Source organism: Ruditapes philippinarum, unplaced genomic scaffold (genome assembly GCF_026571515.1).
Source record: "Ruditapes philippinarum isolate M1 unplaced genomic scaffold, ASM2657151v2 ctg3114_1_1_1_1, whole genome shotgun sequence".
NCBI classification, from domain to species: Eukaryota; Metazoa; Mollusca; class Bivalvia; order Venerida; family Veneridae; genus Ruditapes; species Ruditapes philippinarum.
The window spans coordinates 110263-134052 of NW_026854487.1; the positions used below are offsets into that span (position 1 = coordinate 110263).

At 31.8% G+C, this 23790-nt stretch overlaps 1 protein-coding gene across 1 annotated transcript in view; it reads left to right on the forward strand.

The window, feature by feature from the left end:
* Window positions 1–23790, forward strand: part of LOC132740253 (exportin-5-like) — a 31366-nt gene that overhangs the window by 465 nt on the left and 7111 nt on the right. The window contains 29 exon segments of the mRNA XM_060728120.1: window positions 1–20; window positions 3244–3365; window positions 3890–3962; window positions 4469–4606; window positions 5218–5400; window positions 5874–6092; window positions 6561–6637; window positions 9631–9730; window positions 10187–10276; window positions 11091–11216; window positions 11555–11645; window positions 12262–12384; window positions 13119–13288; window positions 13916–14011; window positions 14970–15101; window positions 15521–15604; window positions 15606–15634; window positions 17873–17909; window positions 17911–17966; window positions 18533–18632; window positions 19096–19162; window positions 19442–19449; window positions 19598–19707; window positions 20512–20612; window positions 21721–21817; window positions 22371–22507; window positions 22952–22972; window positions 22975–23052; window positions 23361–23406. Of these exon segments, the coding sequence (XP_060584103.1) occupies window positions 1–20; window positions 3244–3365; window positions 3890–3962; window positions 4469–4606; window positions 5218–5400; window positions 5874–6092; window positions 6561–6637; window positions 9631–9730; window positions 10187–10276; window positions 11091–11216; window positions 11555–11645; window positions 12262–12384; window positions 13119–13288; window positions 13916–14011; window positions 14970–15101; window positions 15521–15604; window positions 15606–15634; window positions 17873–17909; window positions 17911–17966; window positions 18533–18632; window positions 19096–19162; window positions 19442–19449; window positions 19598–19707; window positions 20512–20612; window positions 21721–21817; window positions 22371–22507; window positions 22952–22972; window positions 22975–23052; window positions 23361–23406 (2731 nt within the window).

A 23790-nucleotide genomic window follows, 5' to 3' on the forward strand; every position in this document is an offset into this window, starting at 1 on the left:
GGGAAGTTACTCACGCAACAGTATGTAAAATTGTAGCCGGTAGCCAATTTAAAAAAAAAATCCCAAGTTTAATACATTGGTTTCGCCCGTTCGTTATTATGAGTTGTTTCCGGCAGAAGACTAAAAGTTCATCAGGTTGGGTTAAATTTTTTTCAATTCATAATTTATAAAATTTTCGGACACTTTTTTTTGCGGATTTTAAACGGAGTAGAAAAAATTTAAAATAAATGTGCTTTTGGGGTATTTGATATAATAAAATTTTTAAAAATTTATTAAAGTTGTCTATGTACTACTAATTTTGTATGGTCATTTCTCTTTTGCTTCAATATATGTCATTTGTAACCCCAGATTCTAGTTTGGTGCGGTGTTAGGGAAACAGGACGTTTCGGCCCCAAACCAAATCGGCCCCAGTCGAAAAATCGGCCCCTGGACGTTTCGGCCCTTTTCCACGAGACGTCTCGGCCCCACTATAGTATATTGCTTGCTTGATTAACGAAATACAATTAAACAATTTTGACACTTTAATTCTTTAAATAATTATTTATTATCTTTAGCCGCCTCCGTGGTCGAGGGGTTAGAGTCGATGACTTCTAATCCAGTTACCTCTCTGCAGTCTCTGGCGTGGGTTTGATCCCTGGGAGATGCTTTGGTAGTTTAGCGCGGAGGAAGGTAGTCTAGTACTGATGTAACTCTCCAGGAACGATGGTTAGGAAACTACCCGCCTATATGACTGAAATACTGTTGGAAAAAGGCGTAAAATGAAACAAACAAACAAACAAAATTTATTATCTTTTGATCTCTTGAACCATTTAGATGTACGTTAATGTTTTTAAAGGTGTAACAAACAATAAAGGCAGGTTACTTAATTTATAAAACAAACCACTAAAACTTCTGGATTAAGAATGTTAATTACAATTATTACTTAGAAAACATTATCTTTTGATCTTAATTAAACTATACGTAATTTTTTCAAGGTGTTACTGATTAACTGTTTATAGCTTTATGCTAATTGGCGGTAAGTAATATCAGAGAAAACTTCAAAAGATATGAAAAAACGGTTTGCTATAATCTCATGATAATATTTTTAATTATTATTGCTATTAGATAATGATAGATCAAGTAAAGTTGTTTAATTGTAAAATTGCAAAAATGTTATTTATAAAAAAAGTGTCTGTTTACATTTGTTTCGTTGCAAGTAAAATTGTTTAACTGTACGTTCTGTACTTGTATTTTCGTATCCATCAAACTCGTCACCGTTCAATAGTTGTTGATGATAATTTAATGTCTCTCTCATGTGTTGTTTTGTGTCTTGCTTCTTAATCTTTCAAATAAAATATTATCTTTATATGTTGTAAATAATTGTTTGTTTGTGTATTATACTTTTTTAAATAAAGTTTATGTTCTGTTCTGTTTGTATTAATAAAATATTATCTATATATGTTGTAAATAATTGTTTGTTTGTGTATTATATTTTTTCAAATAAAGTTTATGTTCTGTTCTGTTTGTATTGATTACATTTCCCCTACTACTATTATTATCTAGTTTTTATACAAAATGATTAAATATATATATTAATTGATTCATTTAATCATTGAAATGCTATAAATATATCGGTTTAAAATACAGTACATATTCTGGGGCCGATTTGGTAAAGGGCCGAAACGTCCGGGGCCGAAACGTCTTGGGTAGTTTGGGGCCGATACGTCTTGGGGCCGAAACGTCTCGAAATCGGTGTTAGACTGCTAGTTACATGGAAATTTGGAGGTTAATGTGCCATTTTTGGAGGTTACGTACCACTATAGAAATATATAATAAAGTGATAATAAGGGATAAGGTGTGAAACTATCAGGTTTATTGTTCAAATTTGCGCATTAATTGTATTTTGTAATGAGATTAAATATGTATGACTATGAATATATAAGAATAAACAACAAACCACAATTAACGATAATAAACTGAAATTAACTGAAATAAACAAAATAATCAATAGCAATAATAATATTTCATATGCATGTTAATATACCGGACAAAATTACTTACCTTGGATAAAAAAAAATAAACAAGCGTTACATATTTTATCATTTATAATTATACATTACATTAAGTTTTATTTACACGTTAACTGAACTGTGCATAAAATGAAAATAACAATAATTATGTTACACGCTCTGAAATGAAACAACAATACACAATTAACAAGTATTTTTTAAAAAAAAATTGAGTTTTATTTATACGCACTTAACTGAAATAAACAAGACAAAATAATTGATAACAGTACATATGCAGGTTACGTTTTATTTACAGACTCATATTTACAAACAAGTCAATTTATATATTTTTCAGCATTGTGATAAATAAATAATACCACACTGATAAAATCAGTGTATTCACTCATATGTCAATAGTTTGCAATTTGTTTGTGATTTGTTAGATTACTCATTTCTGAATGTGTGATAATCATACATAGATATAGGTAAAACGTTTGCATTTATATTAATTGCTCTTATGTGATTTTTAAAAAGTAATATTAAAGTTATAATTCGGTCTTTTTTTATAATTGTTATGCTCTATATTATTTGTATTTATATAAATTATATATGTGGTACGTATTATCCAAAAATGGTACGTAACCTCCTGGTACGTATCCTCCGTGGTACGTAACCTCCAGTAATCATTACATGTATCATTAGCTAGATTATTTGAAGAATATGGAGAGCTATTGTTCTCACCCAGTTGTCTGTGTCAGCATTATAATTTGGTTAAGTTATTGAGTGCAAGTTGATACATGTTTCTCTAGAAGTACTGAAAGGAATTGGTTGAAACTTCACAAACTTGTTTGAGACACTGACAAAGGCCCAAAACTCTAACATACATTTTGACATTGTTATGGCAGAAGATTGTTATGGCAGAAGAAATCATCCTCTTCCTTTAGCTTCTGCTAGTTGAATTTTTTTTATGTAGTTGTAAACAATTTCTTTTGTCAAAAATACATAAATGGAAGACCTTCAGACAATGTTATCAATAGATTTGTTACAATTTAATTTGTATAAATTTATCTTGCTATTGGTCCTTTTAGAATTATTTATTAAATTGATACTGATGAAATTCGTCTTGCGGTATCTTGACATTCTACTATTAACTGTAATTTTAATAATGTTTTCGCATATAAATTCTTAACATAAGACATGTACATTTATGATTTAAAATACATTTTACAAAGTTTAATTACTGTGTTTTGTATAGGTTTGTGAGGAATTCAAGGAAAACTCACCGTATTGTATACAATATGGACTGTTGTTAGCTGGAAGGGAATATCCTCACATCATACAACACTTTGGACTGCAATTGCTGCAACATGCCATAAGGTATGTTCATTAAACTTTACCCTGTAAAAATATATATACATAAAATCTTACCTAGTTACTGTATTTGAAATTATTTGTTGTTGATAAAAGAAATACTTATGGCATATAGAGTGTTGTCAATTAATTTGAAATAAAAGATACTTCAAGAATAATGACACATAATTTTATCAGTGTTTTCTAAAATAGTTTCATACAAAGTTTTATCTTGTGTTTGCATACAAAGTTTTATCATGTTTTCATACAAAGTTACACCATGTTTTCGTACAAAGTTATATCATGTTTTTTTTCCATCTAAGTTTAATCATGTTTTCATAATTATGATGATTGTTAAATTCTATTGTATGCTATTGAAATAAATAATGAAAAATATAATATACATGTATACATGAACATGCATCATATGTTGGTTTAACAAATTTCATTCAAAATTTAAGTTTGAAATAGGAGGATGGAATTGTTGGTGTTTCTTTCAGTATAATAGACTAACAGTTCTATGTATGTCACAAATTAAATTTGTTTTCTAGGTACAGATGGACTAGACTAACACAAGATGAAAAGAATCTGTTGAAAACCAGCTCCTTGACTCTCATTGAAAAAGTAGGACATTTTAATTGTTATTTCAATGCAGATATTGATATATTTTATTTTAGAAATTCCTAAATCCTACACTTAACCAGGCCAGTTCAACATGTGGGAAACTTTTCACATGTAGGGATCTTTGAGATTTATGTGTTTTTGTCATTGGAAAAGCAAATTTTTCCCATTATGATTGTGATGATGTAATGTTTGATACCATTTTAACTGAAGTGTTTTTTTTTAAATGTTTTAAGTGGTGAAGTTTGTCAATTATATGTGAAAAAGGCAAGTAGTGGTACAGAATCATAGAATACTTGTTACATGTAGATCACTTCTCATAGTGCGTAATGTTCATAGTTTAATTGTAACTAAATCCTGTAAAAAAGGGAAATAGCATGTTAAATTTGCTCGTTTTGCATATACATATAGCTTTGTTTAATTCTAGAAAATAATACCCTTTACTTACGAATATAAGTAAAAAGTAATTTCCTTATTTTGATATCAATGTTTATGTTTGTTTTAACTAGGGAACATCAGGAATTCTGGAAGAAGAGCCACATATAAAAGATGCTGTTTCTCGTATTGTTTTGGAAATATTAAAACATGATTGGCCAAACTTGTGGCCAACATTGATGCAAGATCTATATAGGCTATGTTTACATGGGGTAAATATCAGGTTATTTATGATTTACCAAATTTATATGACAAGGTCTTGTTTTATATATGGCAGTTGTATAGCACATGCATGTTCTTGTGACTAAATAAAGTTCAGATTGACTTATTGTGAGCAAACTTTGTATATCACAAGCTTATGCACTGACCTTTCATGGGATTGCTTTTGGGCCATAGGGGTCTTGGTCAAGGTCACTTTCTTAAAAATAAAATATGCAGTCATCAATGGATGTACATGTAGTAAGAAATGAGATGTTATAAACTTGTAATACATGTATGGCATGATTATGTTGACACCTCATTTGTGATTGCTTTTGGGCCCCCAAGGATCAAGGTAATTGATATTTAAAATAGAAAAAAATGGTTTCTGGTCCATAACTACAGTTAAGAAGGAGATATTGTAATCAAACTGTGTATAAAGCAATCTTATGTGAACACCTTGCTTGGGATTACTTTTGGTATCTCTAAGGTCATGGTTAAGATATTATTTGACAAGTGTTTTGTTTCAAAATGATGAATAAGAATTTAAGAATTGAGTATAAGAATTGAATCTTTTGTTTAACCCTTGAATAACAGTAAATGAAAATATATTTTTGATATTTAGCCCACGCAAACAGAGCTAGTTCTGAAAATATTCCTCCGACTTGTTGAGGACATTATCATTTTTCAAAATATGCCGACCAGTAGGAGACGAGAACTTGTCGGAGCTTTGACTTCTAATGCAGCAGAACTCATTGAGCTTTTGCTCAATTTACTGCAAGAACATACAGAAAAAGCAGAAAGTTTGGTAGGTATTTGTTTAGCACTCTTTGTTTAAAATTTGAACTGCAAAAGTAGTTTTAGAAAATATTATTTCTTGTAATATTTGATAATTTAATTTTTAATTTTCTTTTTGCAGCTTTTTGTTTAGTTTAAATGCTTTGGTTTATAAGTGATGCTATCTTGCTTCATGTACACAAAGATATTTTTTAATGTTTTATTGAGAGCCTAAAGCTCACATACTTCATTAAAAATAACAGGACAAATTTGAATGAAGTTATTTATTATAATTTATTGATATGCTCTGAACTGAAGAAGAAAAATTATGAACAAACTTGACAATAATGCTAAAATAGCTCAGATTAACATGGATTTGTTTTAGCATTGTTTGAGTATTTTCTTTTGCATCAAAATATTACATTAAAAAACTTTTCTTCACAAAATATTTATTGAAGAGGTATCAACATGTCTAAAAGTTTTTACCTTTCTGTTAAATGTCAGATGAACTCCGGAAATGAAGAGAATATTAAAATTGCTCAAGGTCACCTGAAGGTCAGTGAGGCAACCTTGATGACCTTGAATGGTTATATAGAATGGGTACCAATGAGTCATCTGGTTATCAAGGACAGTCTACTTCTACAGATGTTATGTTTATTGCTGAGTCATGCAAATCTTCAACTTCCTGCTGCAGAATGCCTGTTTACAATAGTTAGCAGAAAGGTAAGTATATTGTATTTTAAATTACAAATGATTTATAAGAATTAATATGACATTATCAGTCAATAAGCAAATGTTAATGACAGTTTTAGCTAATTAATAAATGTACATGGTATTGCAAATGTTCATGAAATTTACATGAAATTGTATCAGTTATCAAATGTACATGACTCTGTTAGCTGATTTCAAAATATTCATGATATTTTTAGCTAATAATCAAATGTCCATAACTTTGGTAGGCAACTACTAAATGTACATGATATTATAAATCAATTATCAAATGTACATAACTTTGTTAGCTGACAGTCAAATGTACTTGATATTAACAAATTTACTGCCAATATTAGTGATTAATTTGAAAAAAATTGACGTTTAAAAGCAATACAACATAGAGAATCAATTAACAAACAGCAGATTTGTGTACAATATTAACACAAGTTATTTATTATGACATGTGATTTTACATTAAAGGGAAAAATAGAAGACAGAAAGCCATTGTTGATTTTATTCCATGAGGGAGCCATGTCAACCATCTTGGAAGCAGCAGTGTAAGTTTTTAAATTGAATCAGTGTTTACACTGAAATTTTTTAATTGAAGGTTTTTTGGTTCAAACCATCCTGGTCAATACAAATGTATCATATAAGTACCTAATCTCACACCCAACCTATTCTCAAACCTTTCATTCATGTGCTGTTATTTTTTTTACTAGAAGTGACTATGATGTCCTGAACTTGTGTGCATAAAAGCTTAGTTTCTGACAGACATGTGTGCTGATGTCAAATGAAAACAGTGCATAGGAACAAATTATTACAGAACATATTTTATTACTAAGCGTAATTTCATACAAATTGCTATTACCTTTCTAAGTCCCATAAATACACCATTAACTATTTGTGAAAATGAATATTATAGACAAAAATACCTTAAAGCAGGTACCTGCATCGTGTAGGGTATTTCATTGTCATGTGATAGTCATATAACAATCACTACAGTGCCCATCAAAAGTCTGGAGACACATAACATTTCACTAATTTTTGGGTAATCTTGGCAAAATCTGTCCAGCAAATGCAGTTTTATTGTTTGAAATATAATATTACCTCCATTTATTATCTTTTGGCATAAAAAATGTTAAGAAAGTCATAAGATTTTCATATTTATATGACAAACTTACAGTTTTACATATTTTTTAGAGAAAACTAAACTTAACTAGTGTTTTCGATCACTTCAAAAACCTTTAATAATCCATAAAAAATTTCTGTCCAAATATCAACATAACTTCCATGGTCAGTCTAGTGAATGTTTCACTACAATACAATGGTTCCGTTTGAAGACAGAGTGCGCTGTAAAACCCTGAGAAGTCAAGGAGTGGCTGCTTCAGAAATTGCCAACATTCTGGGAATAGGAAGGTTGGTTACTTAAATTGATGATTTTTTTCACTTGCTGAATACTTTAAAATTCTTTTGCAAGAACAATATCAGCCTTGGATGTTTCTTTTGTGGTTAACTTCTATTTCCTTCTTCCAGAGCCACTGTTCACAAGATCCTGGATCGATTTGAGGCTACTTGAAGTCACCATGATCGACCTAGATTGAGCCGCCCAAAGGTCTCTACACTAAGAGACGCTCCCCTTGCTTATCAGGCAATCTTTACAAGACAGGAGACTCATTGTTCCATTGCTCATGGAAATTGACTGAGTTAATGCTTCACATTCCACAGTTTGTCGCAGACTTTAGCAAGTTGGATTAGAGTGTCATCAAGCCATTAAGAAGCCACTACTGACCAATGATCATAGACAGAAGCATTTGGCTTTTGCTAGAGCACATTCTGGCTGGGCATGGGTGGATTGGTCCACTGTTTTGTTCACCGATGAGAGCAAGGTCAACATGTTCCAGACAACGTCCAGGTGAAGCTCTTTTGGACGAATGTGTTGTGTCAACAGTGAAATTTCAAGGTGGTGGAATCATGGTATGGGGTGCAATGAGCTTCCAGGGACCTGGTATTCTGAAGGTCGTGCATGGAAACTTGAATTCCAAAGATTACATTGACATTTTGAGCAATTGTGCCATACCATCGCCTCATCTGCTAGTGTATGGAGATGAGTGCTGGTACCAAGAAGATGGTGTTCCGTGCCACCGGGCAAAAGTAGTAGAAGAATGGCACTCCCAGAAGAGCATTAGGTGCTTGTAGAACTGTCCACCACATTCTCCAGACCTAAACCCTATCGAAAACGTGTGGCATGACAACAAAATGAAGTTCGGGAACAAGCATCATGGTAATCTGAGAGAACTGTCAATGATTGTGATTCCTGGTATGAGTTGACAGTTAATAGATGTAGAACATTAGTTAAGAGTATACCTAGAAGAATTCAAGCCGTTTTGGCAGCTTGAGGCGGACACACTAAGCACTTACTGTGTGATCTTTTCTGTACTGCTGTTTGTTGGTTTTTGTGCTATTAGGTAAATGAGACAAAATTTGGCATTTTAGACCTTTAATCTAAGTTGTGCATTGTTTTTTGTGTACATATGATTGTGACATGAATGAATTATTATGTATCATTATACATTCAGAATGAATTAAATTGGGCATTTTGCCAAGAAAACTTGTTTTTATTGACTTGTCTCCAGACTTTTGATGGGCACTGTATGTTGGCTAAGCTAAACAGTAGAATTTTAGAGATACTTGAAGGGGTTCGAGATTAGGTTCTTTATTTTAAGCGGCCATGTCAGTTTTAAAACAGAGGGTTGTGCTTTTCCAAGACGGAAAAAGAGCTTTTTTAATTGTTGAATTTCAGTGAAATTTTACAGAAATGTTAGACTACTACTACATAAATATTAAAGTGTACATATGTAAAGATTTTTTATAAAGATATATTTTATTAACACTAATAGACCTCTTGAATGCTTAGAGGTTTGAGAACTGGTTAGTCCACGATACTTACAAAGTGGTCAGTGGTAGTTAATACCAGTGTTTTAATTGTTAATGCCTATTTTACTGATTGAATGATAATTTTGGGGAAAAAAGGTTGTAGTTTCTTTATAAAAGTATATTTTTCTCAATGATTTTTTTTTCAGTCTTAAAATATTTACACTGATGTCTGTAATTAACACTTGATATTCATTTTCTTATAATCTTGTGCAAATAACTTTGTCAAAGTTCCATGTTTGATTAAAATTAGCTTAGCTTAGGAGTGAGAGTATAATATTACTAGTCTAGGGGTTGCTAGTTCAATCTTCGGACAAGACAAAATTTCTCTGTAACGATCGCAGACATTGAATCTAATCGTCTTTAATTTGCACTGCTGATTCAGAAATCATGCAGGATTAGTAGTTGGTCACTTGTGAATAAAATTGTAATGACTGGTCAGTTATCCAGGAAAGTCGGTTAGGAGGACCAACCACAGAAATGTGACCAAACTGTGTTAAAATTGGTATAAAAACCAGAAAAACAAACAATCCGTACCAAATAGATTGTCTGGGTGAACATCTCTGCAAACCAACCTATTTTTAAGGTAGCCTAACTTAGACTGATATGTTTTTTTTAGCAAAGCTGAAAGTACATCTCGAGGTGAACATTTCTACAAGGTGCTACAAAAGTGTTGTCAGATCTTGGTGGAACTTGGTAGACAACTTTGTGCTCTTTGGGTAATTTCTTTGTTTATCAGTATTTCTACATCTGTTTATTTTTTATTTCTTGGATTAATATATTTTTTTCTCTATAAATCTGCTGTTAACTTTGAATTTTATTCATCTGGAGAGTTAATTCAATCAGTTAAGAGCAATGCCAACAGCCTTTGCTATATGACAAAAGCTGTAATGTATGAATTGAAATTTCTTAATTGAAAGATGGACAATTTCAGATTTAAAGCAGGTCCAGTCCATTTCTAAAATTTAGCATATTAGCAGTGGGATATAATATCACTGTCTAAGAAATACATTTTCATAATTTTTATATTAAGTTTAAAACATCTTTTTAGAATATTGAATCATACTATTTAAAATACATTTATAAACTTTTATGTCATGTAAAATATGATTTACAAAAGGCTGCAAAAATTATCATTTTATACAAGTCATATAACTGTTATGAATAAAACTTAGGGTGCTGAAAATTGCCAAGATGTTGGACAACCCCCAAACTTCCAGCCATATTTGCAGGCGTTGCTAGCATTTACACAACATCCTAGTCAGGTAGGTGCTTGCATTTACACAAATCCTAGTCAGTGATTTTCCTACTTATATAACAGACTCCGAAAAAAGGCCTCTTCCCAATTGAAATTTTCTTTAAAATCATGCAGTTTTCCCAAAAATCTTAACTTAAACCAGTTTTTTTACTTCCCAAATCAAAAATTTTAGCGATAAGTTTTCCCAAAATCAAGAGGCTAAGGCCTCTTCCCAATTAAGTGAGAAAAATCACTGCTAGTCAGGTAGATGTTTCCTTTGACACAACATCCAAGGATGGTAGGTTCTTACATATTTACAACGTTTTGGTCGTCAAATGCATTGTTCTAGTCCGACGCTTGACTTGTTATCCAGGAATTACAAGTTTTATACCCTGCTGCTGGTGATGGTCTTTTGGAGGAGACCTTAAAAGCTAACAGGGTTTTACAAAGGGCATGTAAAATAACTAGGCTCATATCTGGAACAGAGCAACAATGTTTTTATGTTTTTTCTTCAAAAATAGCAGTTATAACTCATCACACATGTGGACAATTGAAATGACACTTTAAATAAACCCCGTCGTAAAAAATGAAGAAAAAAAGTAAGACTGGTAGAGTCTTACGTACATGTATATGTATACTATATGCAACATCCTAATTAGGGAGTTGAATTAATATACACAACATCCTACCCTTAATCATTTAATCATATTTCTTGTAAACATTTTTCACTGCTTCTATGTTTACCACTAAATGCATTTATTTCAAGTTAGTTATAAAGTTATCTATACACTAAAAACTTTTTCGGTGTTGAACTTAAGAATATTGTTTCTGTCCTTTTGCAGATGTTGAGCAGTTATACACTAACTTTATGGGCACAGTTTATACGACATGAGTATGTGTCTAAGGATCCAGTGTTCCTAGCCATCCTACCCCAAGTTATTCAATCAGCCTCTAAAACATTACTAAAGGTAGGTTTCTGTATTTTACTGATATTGTACATGTTATAAGACATGTTAACCAATACTGGCTAATATATCTTAAATGGACTTGCCAATCTTTCAATTTGTACTGCTGCATGTATAATATACAGAAGCACAGTCATGAAATATACCATTACACTGACTTTATAACCCTCCACACCCTAAATATCTTAAATTTACTTGTCCATCGTTCAATATGTATTTATCCAGTTATCATTTTTAGGGAAATTTCAAAATATGAACGGACTGAAAAGCAAACAATATAAGGTTGAGTTTCAGTACAGTTTTATGTTGTAAAGGTTTGAAAATTGTGTCTCATGTTTTAGGTTGGGTTTCCGAGCCAGTCCAACTCTTTAAGTTGTGATTTTGCAAGGTTGGACTTTGACAATGATGAAGATTTTACTTTTTTCTATTCAAGTAAGTTTTCTTGTTAATTCATTCATAGACTTGCATGATAGTTCTAGTACAGATGCTGCAAGTCCACCAAGTCCTTATTAAGACTATCTGGAGTGTTGGTTGAAAACAATACCTATAAATAGATTAAGACATTCGTATTTAGCTTGACTATTCCAGATTTTTGTGGCTAAATGGTTAAGGTCTTTGACTTTAAAGCACTTGTATGTTACTGCTGTGGGTTTAAATCCAGACAGGGAGTTTCCAGCTAGCTTGAAGAATATCGGTGGTTCTACTCAAGTGCCTAATTGTACCTGATTTAATGCACAGAAAGGCACCTAAGCTACCGACAGCTCTTGGGGGCTTTAAGTAAGATCTATAAATTGAAAATTGGGTTCTTTATTGGTGATGTATGACTAAATTTCAAAGTTGTATACATTAATCAGATACAATGTAAGTTTTTACATGTGTTCAAGATAAAAAAGGAAGTATGGTTTGTTTGTTTGTTTGTTTCATCAAGAGGTTGTCAATTTTATTTCTTACATCCAATTCATTTTCATGCTAAGTGAATTGTGTATAATTATGTGTAACTAGTGATAATGTTAAAAGACTTTCAAGGTTTTGTTTTCTAATATTACAGAATATCGTGCAGAGGTTGCGGAAATAATTCGACAGGCTACGTTACTAGTTCCTACAACAACATTTGGAAATGCATCTGAATGGCTCAAACTACTTCTAACTAAGCCAATAGATACTGGTGAAGGTACAGTTATAAAACATAGGCTCTTAAATCCTAAAGTCCTCAAGGTTATAAATCTTTTTCTGAGTTCTATCTCATATCTCAGGATTTTCATTGGTCAGTGTACATTCTGAGCTGGTTTTTGACCAATCAAATACCAGATATCTGAGTTAGAGCTTGAAAATTGTCTTTATTACCTTGGGGCCTGGTTTTTTTATGTACTTAGTCTGATTGAATTTGGAACTGCCAAGGAGCAGTATCAAGTTCGAAAAATCAACAACCCAAAATTATAAAGTCTAGTGAAACTAAATGAAAGTGTAGGCTGACCTGGCCTTTAGACTAGTGGTATAACACAGCAATAAATTCTAGTAGTGTTGTAAAAGATGAATTCAAATGAATTTAATGGAAATTGATATAATTATGCTAAATGTTTGTCTAAATTTTAGTGAAAGTAATGTAAGAGCTTGAATTTTGGTGTTAATTTTATCACTCTAAATGCTAGTGGTTATAATGATTTACCTGTGCTGAAATCGCCTAAACTAAAGTGCAGTCTGGTCAGACCCTTTATTTTTGTCTGCATGACTAAAACAATTTAACAAGTATTTGTATCAACAACATAATTGCCAAATAAGCAAGTAATAGGTTATGTAACATATTTACAAGTTAAACAGGGTAATAGTTTTAAAAATGGATATTTTTCAGTTATCAGCCGATAACATAAAAGGTATTAAAATCCCAGGCTTACATGGATATTTCAGATACAAAAACTGGTCAATGTAACCAAAGTTCTCCGTCGTATCTGGAGTGGGATGCATTAACGGTGTTCCTAGAGGGCGTGATGAACAAAATGAAGCTGGAAAATCAGCCTCAGTCATGTATAGATGATGGTATAAGCCTCCTCAAAGCCGTGCTCAATTATGAGACTCAGGTATAAATCTCTCACAAAAAGTTAGCAAGTAGAACAATTTCACCCTCAACCTGCCTGACTTTTATTTGTTTAATGGACTTTTCCATCGTTGAATTTGGAACAGTCCATTTAAAGGTTAAGGCATTTCTATAGTAAAATAGAAAAATTGTGCTGCCAACAGTAGCAAGACTGTGCTAGGCTCTCTCCTTGTGGCAATGGCTTATTGCTTTTTGTTCCAGCAGTTTAAGGGTTAAGTTCTTACGTTTAGAAATATGAAAATGACTTTGTGTATGATTCTGTAAATAAAGTTGAACAGAATATCAGAATTTGATAGTTGAATAAATAAAATGTTACTTCTTGAACATACCTCAAGGTATAATTTCTCTAAAATTCAATTTTGCTATTGTTTTTACTTGGAATTTGGAATTTGATGTATTCACTAAACTTGAGAATTTCTTTTCATTTTTCAGCAGTTCAAAATGCTAACGTACATGTAGTCTTAGATTATCTTAGGTGATGTGAGGGTTTTTGGGATGTGCTTACAAAACTGGTTTATATTAGCTGATAGTTTACATCTTGTTTCTGTGTTTCTTGTTTCTTTTATTGTTGTTATATTATTTGATATGTTTTGTATTTTGATTATTTCAGGATCCTCTAATATTGTCATGCCTTCTGTCATGTATATCAGCCTTGTTTATCTTCCTAAAGTATACACCAGATGCATTGATGGCTGTCTTAAGAAAGGTAAGTCATAACATGGTTACAGTTGTTTGTTCAAACAGTTGATGATAGTCTTAGATAGATATTAACCACCAACTCTGGTTTACCCCTAGTCACCTTTTTGTGCTTTTCAACTCACCCTTTATTTAAATTATCAAATGAAATGTTTTCACTGTCATTTTACAATTGAATCGTGTACTTCTCTAAAATAAATATCAAAGTTAATCAAGAAATTAGTATTTCAATGCAAACCTGGTAGGTATTGATTGGTTGTTGGTGGGTGGGGTGGGGGGGGGGTTTGGATACATTGTAAGTTTTTGTTTTGGACAATTTAGAGGTATGACGCTGTTAACAAATTCTTTATTTTAGGGAAATATTAGAGACATAATCATAAAAATAGATAAAATTAAATTGTCAGCTTTTTATGGGGGAAATATTCCAAAATAATATAAGATTTTATGTCTTTGAATATGACTGACCTTTTAAAATTTTCATATGTTTTAGATATTCAAATAGTTTGAATTCAAGCTTTCTGTCTTGAAGAAAGTTGAGCTATTATGATTGCTGCGTCTTCGTTGTTATCTTTATGGTCTTTGTCATTGTTGTCATACAAAAACTTGAATGTAGCTTGTTATTCAAACATTTTAAAAGTTAGAAAAATGAAACTTGGAAGCTTGACTATCATGACAAGGTGCAGTTGTGAGACAGGGGTCCTGAAAGTTTTGGAGTTTTGCCCCTTTTTAACTTTGAATTTTTGTCAAAATTGGATATTGCCCTGTCCAGTCAAGCATTAACTCTGCATGCGGTGCTATTGCATTTAAATTAAAATGATTCTATCATTTCTTACCAAAAACTAGCACTATAAAATGTTGACCAAACCTTAAAGAATTGATTTTTCTGAAAAATTTACAAAATTATCTTTTTTCTTGGCAGAATTCGTATTGTTTTCATTGAGAAATTGGATTTTTAATTTTTATTTCAGATTTTTTCAGCTGTTGTTTTTAACCTACCAGGACAGACAAAGTCTACAAGAAGCAAGGCAGTAAAGAACGTGAGACAGCATGCTTGTTCCATTCTCGTCAAAATCTGCAAGGAATACCAGGATCTTGTCTTTGTAAGTGTCCGTCTGTTTGGTCTGTAACATAGATTATATTATATCTTACTATCCAGCTATAGAATGATGTCAAATTGTTGTCTTTGTTTGACCTTCATTCAGAAAATATTCATAATGACCTGGCCTAGTGACTATAAGTACAAAGAATATTTTATATTTGTGATATTTAACAGTATCTTTTGCAGTAATCGACCACACTAGCATCTCCTATGTGAAGAAGCCTATAAAATGACATTTGCAAAGGTTCTACTTGTGCTTTCTATTGCCTGAAATAAAATACACAAAGGCTAAGAAATACCTAAGGCCTTTATGTACCAGTAATAATTACGCTTTGCATAAATCAGTCAGTTAATCAATAAATTCGTCAATCAAGCAATAAGTCAATCAATGTGTGAAACATTTAACCATATATTTTCCAGCCGGTTTTTGATGAGTTATTCAACCATATACAATCTTATCAGTAATGATCCAGATAATTTTTATCTCAGATGGAGAGATGTATTTCTGATAGGGGAGGCCATGATACTTATTAGGTAATCATTTCTACCTTAACCTTTTTACCGTCCAGTTAGCTTCAATATGTAGAGGCATCGGACTGTGAATCTGGTGATTCTGGGTTTTGATTCCTGTGTGATACAGGTCACTTTGGTTGTGATTGATAATGAAATTTTTCTACAGCTCCCATTGTACCTCTGCTCTTGTATGTACAGAAGTTATCAGTTTCCTTGCGAAAGTGAAGGCAACTAGTACTGGTAAGCTGCTTGACAGCCTGCCCAGGAACAATCAGGTGGCTGAACTGTGCTCTGGTAAATTCAATGGTTGCTATAAACTGCAATGTCTTGAGTGAAAACAACACCACCAACCACCTCAACCCTTACCATGATGAATATCTTAAACTGACTTGTCCATCTTTTAATCTGAACAAGACCATTCATCATTTTAAGATAGAATTTCAAAATGAAAAGTACCTAGGCAGCGTTTTACTAACGTAAGATTTGCGTAAGTTTTAACTTACGTAAGATTTTTTTACGTAAAAGGTGTTTTACTAAAAATTTGCGTAAGTAAGGATTTCATAAGTGTTTACATAAAGTTATGCTTAAAATTTGTTGACTTAAAACTTACGTAAGTAAGACTGACATCATCAATGAAGAATGGCAGAGAAGGATAGCTAGAATCACGGATTTATATTACATATAAATCCGTGCTAGAATTTAGAGACAGATGTTACTGGTAATATATTTTAATGGTGAAAGCGGCTCTACAAAAGTAAAGTCTAAGTAAGGAAAGGATAATGTGGATTCCTGACTTGTTGAAAAGGAAATTTAGTAAATAAAAAAAAAACATATATGGAAGTCGTCCTGTCAGCTTAAATAGGAAAGCCTTTAACTATTATATTCTTCCCCAAAAATATACCGGTGCCCCATACCTCCCTTAGTCGTGGTTGAGCTCGACCCCATGTATTTTAAATCAGTTGTAAAGTGTTTTTATATTATTTTAACATGCTAAATATAGATTTATTGAGAATTTTATAAATTACATATAATGTTAACTGAAACTCAGTAAATTTAATACTGTATCAACAGGATAGGAGAGAGTATCTAAATTGATGGTGAACTTTATATGTGCATTCAATTGTATGATTTGCAAATGTACATAAAAGTATCTGTTTCAGTTTGTTTTTTATAGAAAATATTCAGATATCATTACTTCACTAAAATACTTACAAGTTACACTGCAATGAAGACTACAAACTTAAATAGCTTTTGTTTTTGCGTGTGCATTTTTGTGTCATCTTTTTTATGACTAAATACAATAAAAATAAATAAATAACATAACAAATAAATAAATAAATGAATAAATAAACAAAAAATATTAAAAATGTTGGTTAAGTGATTAAGGTATACATTTCATATAAAAATGAGAATAAAAAATCCACATTTTCACTTGCGAACATTACAGTTCTTTCACTTCTCAAAACAAACAAAAACCCTTTAAATATCCTCTGTGATGGATCAAGTGTGGTTCTCCTTAATGCTCTTTAAATACATTTATTTAAAATCGAGAGAAACCCCTGCGTGATTGATGGTCGTTGGCACATATATGCACTTAAAATACAAATTGCACAGAAACATTCCTGAGTGTCCGTAGATGCACTATGAAATTCTAGTTTAGCCTTGTTTTACAACGCTTTTATTAAACTAATTCTTAAACCTCCTTTGAAGAGTTACGCACGATTTTAACGTAAGTTTAAGAAAAATCTTACAAACATTTTGTGGAACACGCTTACGATTTATGTAAGTTTAAACGTAAGCGTAAAGTTACGATAATTCTAACCCCAGGAAAAACTTGCGCAATGTTAGTAAAACGCTGCCCTACTTGAATAGCATACAGTGCAGAAATTGATGAAAACGGCATAGATGTGCCAGCTGATCATGGTCTGCACTTGTCGCATTGTCTGGCAATGGGTAGATTCAGTCACTGCGGGCAGGCGGAAGGAATTAATACTTGGTATCAACTTATGTAAAATATTTACCAAATTCTTTCAGTTGCAAAACACAGCTAATCAATATTAGTAATATATTCTTGAAAAACAAATTACTGCATAATATCTTAAAAATTTGTCAATGTCATTTCAGGGTAATTTATTTAATTTAGTAACAATGCATTTGTTGTAAACTGTATTTTATATTTATTTTAATATAGCATATATATACATAATATTTATGTAACTTAAGTCTTTAGAATGGTTGTTTAATATTTTTGTGTTTCAGTAACAACTTCAACAATTTTGAGAAGCAGTCTGCATTTAATAGAGGAAGTTTTAAAACCAGTCAAGGAATTTTGGTCATCTGAAGAATTCAGAATGTAAGAATAAAGAGTGAACCATGTACAGTACTGTAGAATTTTTTTTTTGTTAATTTTTTTATGACTTTCGAAATGAATAAGAAAAAAAAGTTAACTGGTATGTAGTTGAACCAATTAGTGATAGGAAATATCTACATATGAAAAGGAATCTCTATGATAGACAGTTTTGTTCAAATTTTGTAAGAAGTTTCATATTACATAGTGTATTGGCATATTTATAAGTATTTTCTTTTTTTTGGGTTTTTTTTTGCCATCTTTTGAGATACAGTGTTGAGTATAGCATATGTAGTGTCTCTGTCTATATAAATGTATATGAGTGTTAAATCATGTCAGTCAATAAATTTATCAATCAATGATGGTCTTTGAAATTACTTAGCAGGAATGTTATCTAGCATTAGATTATATACCGGTAGTGTACCTGAACAAGTCAAAGGTCAAAAATCTTTTTTTGGTACATTACTGTATTATTTCTTGATCTGCTTTAAAAATGTTTTGACATAATTATTTACCAACATTAAATAATGTGTCTGGAAGACACATTTCTAACCAATCATGTATGTTCACAGGGCATTTTGGTCAACAGATAAATTTATGTCCTATGTTGGATTAGACCAAGCCCCTGTGGAACCTAGCTCTGCAGATACATGTGGTATAAACCGATCTCATGTAAGTATTATTTTACTTTCAATCAGTTTGTTTGTTTTCTGTTGTTTTTTTTACGCTTATTTTAAAAACATATTTTTGATCATATTTTGGCAGTCAATCCATCTAACCAGCTTTTTCAGGATAACTACACAGTAATTACTATTTCTCAGCAACTGACCGACTATTCATCCATCATGGTCTCTGAATCAGCCGTGAGAGACAAATAACCATTAGACTCCATGACTGAGATCAGTTGTCATTCAAGGCCCTGGATTACTAATCAAATTGTCTCCCTTTTGACCTATGCAGGCGAAATTCTTTTGAAATGAAATTACCTAGGTCATGGTTTAAGTGTTACTAAATTACCAGAAGTAAAATTTATTTGAATCTCTTATTTAGTAGTATAAGCAAGAATTTCTTGTATTTTCCATGATTTTTATGTCATGTTTTTTTTGCAATTTTATTTTCGAATAATATATTTCAGATTAGCTTTTGTATTCACACAATTCTAGCTGTAATCAAACGTAGCAAGTGGCCAGTTGATTTTCAAGGTTAGATTTTTGTATTACTAATATTTTCACAAGTACATTTTAAATGAATCTTGTGTATGAGATAGGTAATATTAAGTGGTTTAATTGTTGCACGGTTGTGACGTCATTTATGTTATACAAACATAGCTTTAAGACGTACTGAATGTTAGCGTTACACTATAAGGGCATCAATGAAAAGACGATTCTTTTTCTGTAAACAGTTCTTATTTTGGCTGTGTAATACATTGAATATTATATTTGTGTACTGTCATTATTATATTTATTGAACCCATTAACTAGAATATTATGCAAGCCAATATAATTTTATTAAATTAATTCAATAAATTAAGTTTTGAACCTACACTCATTCATTATCCTTTATTTATACGATGGTGGATATCAGTTAACTGAACTTGCTATATGTTAGTTCTAATATATTACTATTGATTTATTAAGGCTGCGAAAGATGGTGGGTTTGTAAATGTAAACCAGAATGACTTTATCATGCGTAACCCAGCAACCGCACACATCACCTGTCTGCTAGAAAATGTTCTTGCTCTTCTCAAGTAAGTTCTAAATAGATTTTACTTTAAAGATTGAAAAATTGTGTTGTTTGTTTCTAAGATGACTATAGATGCTCTATAAAATAATGTGAAAATGACTGTTTTATACTTCGGTTGCACTAGAATTAAAGTGAGCTAGAGAAATGTGGTTCTGATATCTGGAAGTCAAGCAGATATTATTCACTTTAAGGCAATTTCAGTGTTACTATATGCTGGTATAATGGACCTTTCCGGTTTTTCATAGAGGAAACATTAAGCCCAGCTTTTCCATTCATTGCTAGATCAACTGCTCACAAACAGTATCACAAACAAAACCATGTGTTCTTTTTGTGCAAACCAGGTCAACCAGTGACTACGTATTATCTCAGTGTAGCAATTGGATAACAAATTTACATAAAACTGTATACACTGGAAAGATCCATTGTTCATCTGGTAACATGTTCTTGTTATCAACCCGGTCAGCTCAATAGGGAGAGGATTAGATTTGTTAACCAGGGCTTGCTTGTTTGATCCTGGGCATGGCAATATTTCACGTGACATGTGATCTTGATCAGAAGTCTATTGGCCATTTGTCTCTCTCCACAGAGTTATAATAATAATTCACTTGAGAGAAATTGATTGTTACTGGATAACTTGGACTGCTGAGATATTGATAATTTTAACTTGAAAAAAAAAAAAAGTAAACCATTTCAGAATTTATACAACAAATGATATTTATATACTTCCCTCTGAATAGTATTACATTTATAAATAGAAAAAAATACAGAAATTATAAGAAAAGAGAATCATAAATAATGTTTATTTCAGGGCCATGAATATGTTATTCTGTGAGAATTACATGAAACTGTGTCATCCTGATTACCGAAAGGCCTACTTACTACCAGACAATGAGATACTATCACTCCTAGGTAATTTTGAAGAAAAAAATGCAAACTCTTTGCTTGTTCTTGTCTATTGAGAATAGTATGGCTATCCTACTCATCTGTGCATTGACATTACACTTTGCTCGAGTTTAGCTTGCAGCTTTACATGTAGCTTCATGTTTGATCAACCACTGAAGGTATTTGTTCGTAACTTCCTTCACACATGTATTTGGGATTATCATTTAAGATTACACTGTCCAAGGCCTGTAACTCTATCATGGAATTTGAGTGAATTATAGTCCTTCTTGAACTGAGAAATTCTTGATCAAAGAATATTATGTAAGATCAAACCTCCATCATTAACCCTAAAGGATATTCAAGTTAACTTGAGACAATAATTGAAAGAATTACTCTCTTTAAGACCCAAGACAGAATTTGCATGAATTTTATATATCCTTTTGTGAACATGGGAGAAGTCCTGTTTATTGTTTGTGTGTTCAAAAATCATTCTCCATGCTGACTGAAGTATTTGCATAAAAAAAAATTTCATGTTTATTGGACGTGTTTGTGTTATGCCAACATGATAAAGGACCAAACAAACCGTTCAAGTTACACAATTACAAGTTTGGAATGAAGAAATTAAAAGCCCTTGTGGACAAAAATAACTCGTTTCAATGGATTTTTGTGAATAAGATCATCCCTGTTCTATGAAATTACATTATTCCATTGCTCCCTTTGTTTTACTATCAAGCACTGAGAATGTTTAGTCAAGTGTGCAGTCCTATTGACAGCTGTTGCGTATTTCCCTGAAAGGTGGCATCAATACAAGAGAGTAATTTTGTGTATTCAAATATTTTTTCAGTTGTAAATGCTGCATGTTTATTAAATTCTTTAGGAAACATTCTATCCTGAAATATTAGATAGAATTTGTCAAAATACATGAAATTAAAATAACCCTCATTCCACTCGAAACAAGGTATAAGTGTGCTGATAAAAATGTAAATTCAATAAAATTTTACATTTGAGAAAGTCACATGAATTAGTACTACTTTCTCCTTCTTGTCTTATATTTTTAATTTAATTTTAATTATTTGTGAAAACTTGTTTGTTAATGTATATGTGTGAAGGTTAACAGCATTGGCATATGTTACAGGAGTACCTATGCCACATGTTGATGACTCGAGTCGTATAAGGAGTAAACAACCTCTAGAAAGAATGCAGAATTTTCTCACAATTTCGTATGAAATAAGGTAAATATGTGTACAATATTTGCGGGAAAAATGAAATGATGCCTAATCCTATTTAACATCGTTTGGTTATTAATGTCATAATCTTGAGGATCCCTTTAACAGTGAAACCAGTAGATTTTGTTTTTCATTATTACAACAGTTTTGCTAATAAAATTACAATGTATATTGGAAACAGCATCGCTTCATTCTTTTTTCCCTGCTATTTTTTTTATCTGTACTTCAATATAGAAAAATATATAGGATTTTTACATGTATTGTCATCTCATGTAGACCCATATTAACCAAGTCTTTGAAATATTGTAATGGAAACCTGGGACTAGAGTTTATAACCCATTTATTACTCATTGGCCAATTATGGAACCATCTTTTTCATCTGTTGCTTTTTGGCAATAAGTACAGTAATAGTGAATTTGTATTTTGTATAGAAGTCAAAATACTACTTTGTTTGCATTTTGCTACTTTAATGACAAATTGTGTCACATTTTTCACAAACATTTTACAGGTAACAAGAATTACGATTTTTGTCAACTTATGTAATGTTGGTTTATTTCAGTTTCCATATTCTGGGCAATGCAGGTCAATGTCTAGGAAGTGAATTTTATGCCATACCAAACCTAGCCGAGTCTATGATACAGACTGTGTTGTCAAATCTTGAAGTTTTACCAGACTATAGACTGAGACCCATCATTCATATCCTTTACATAATACTGGGGATAAAAATTTGCAGGAGCTAGGAATTATTGACTGATGTCAGGGGGCTTCAAAAATTTCATATTTTTCACTATATCAAGTTCAGACCTCATCAGGGACTTGAACTTTATGTAGCTATGTTTTGGGCAGCTGATACGTATTCGGGTTCCCTATTTATATAAAACTTCCCTGAGGTGGGGGATGTTGGTAACTCAGTTACAAATTCTTGTTTGTTAATTGATAGCAATGGAGACGAGATTAAATCATTATATTTGTTTATTTACTTTTGAAAATTTGTTTACTGTAATGAGCATTTTCTAAATTTTCATAAAAATCGACATGAACCTGGAAGCCTCCTGCATTTGAAGCATATGCCAAATTATTGCATTAAACTCTCCCATTGTAATTGACATTCATTCATTGTACTCCTTAACCCTACATCAAGTGTTTTTCTGAAGCCATTCATCATAATTGTCCTAGTGAGTACTACAGAGTGGCAGTGCTACCAGTGTTAGCTCATGTGTGCCCATTTATGTATCTGGTTAGTATATATGTAACCATCATGTTAAAAATCTTCAATGTGGAGAAAACTATTCATCATTTTTTTGGGAAAATTTCAAAATATTTACTGATTGAATAGCGAACAGTGCAGTAAATATCTGTACATACTCTAAGTTTCCAGATGCACATATTTCTTAATGTAATAAATTGCATTTTAATGATACAACAACTACATATACTATCTACAATGGATAGCTCATTACTTACAACTTTATCAAAGAAACGAAATATAGTCAAAAACTACATGTATATGTTACTGTTTATGAACAATATTTTGCTTGTTTTCTTTCAGAGGCTTGGAAGAAATGGAAAGACATAAATGAGAGATGTCAGACAAGGTAGAGACAATTTTCGAATATTTTTATGCCTCAATTTTTAAAAAGCATACTATGATAAATATGGTGATCTATTCATACTTCATGTATGTTCTATTATCCTTGTTCTATCAAATTTTGGGCAAAGGTATAAGCTGTGGTTTACGTTACTTGAAGGGATATTGCTCATAGCAAGTAGATGACTTTTCTTGGGGGCTTCTGTGGAAGAGGGTTTTAATGTCATTGACTTCAAACCACTGCAGAAGGTTCAAGTCCCATGAGAGACTTTGGATTGTTTAATGTGAGGAAGATATCCAGCTAGCTTACAGACTAATGAATCAGTGGGTGCTTGAAATATTGAACAAAATGCCACTTGGAAGTTTTCCTTACCTCTAAAAATGACCTTAA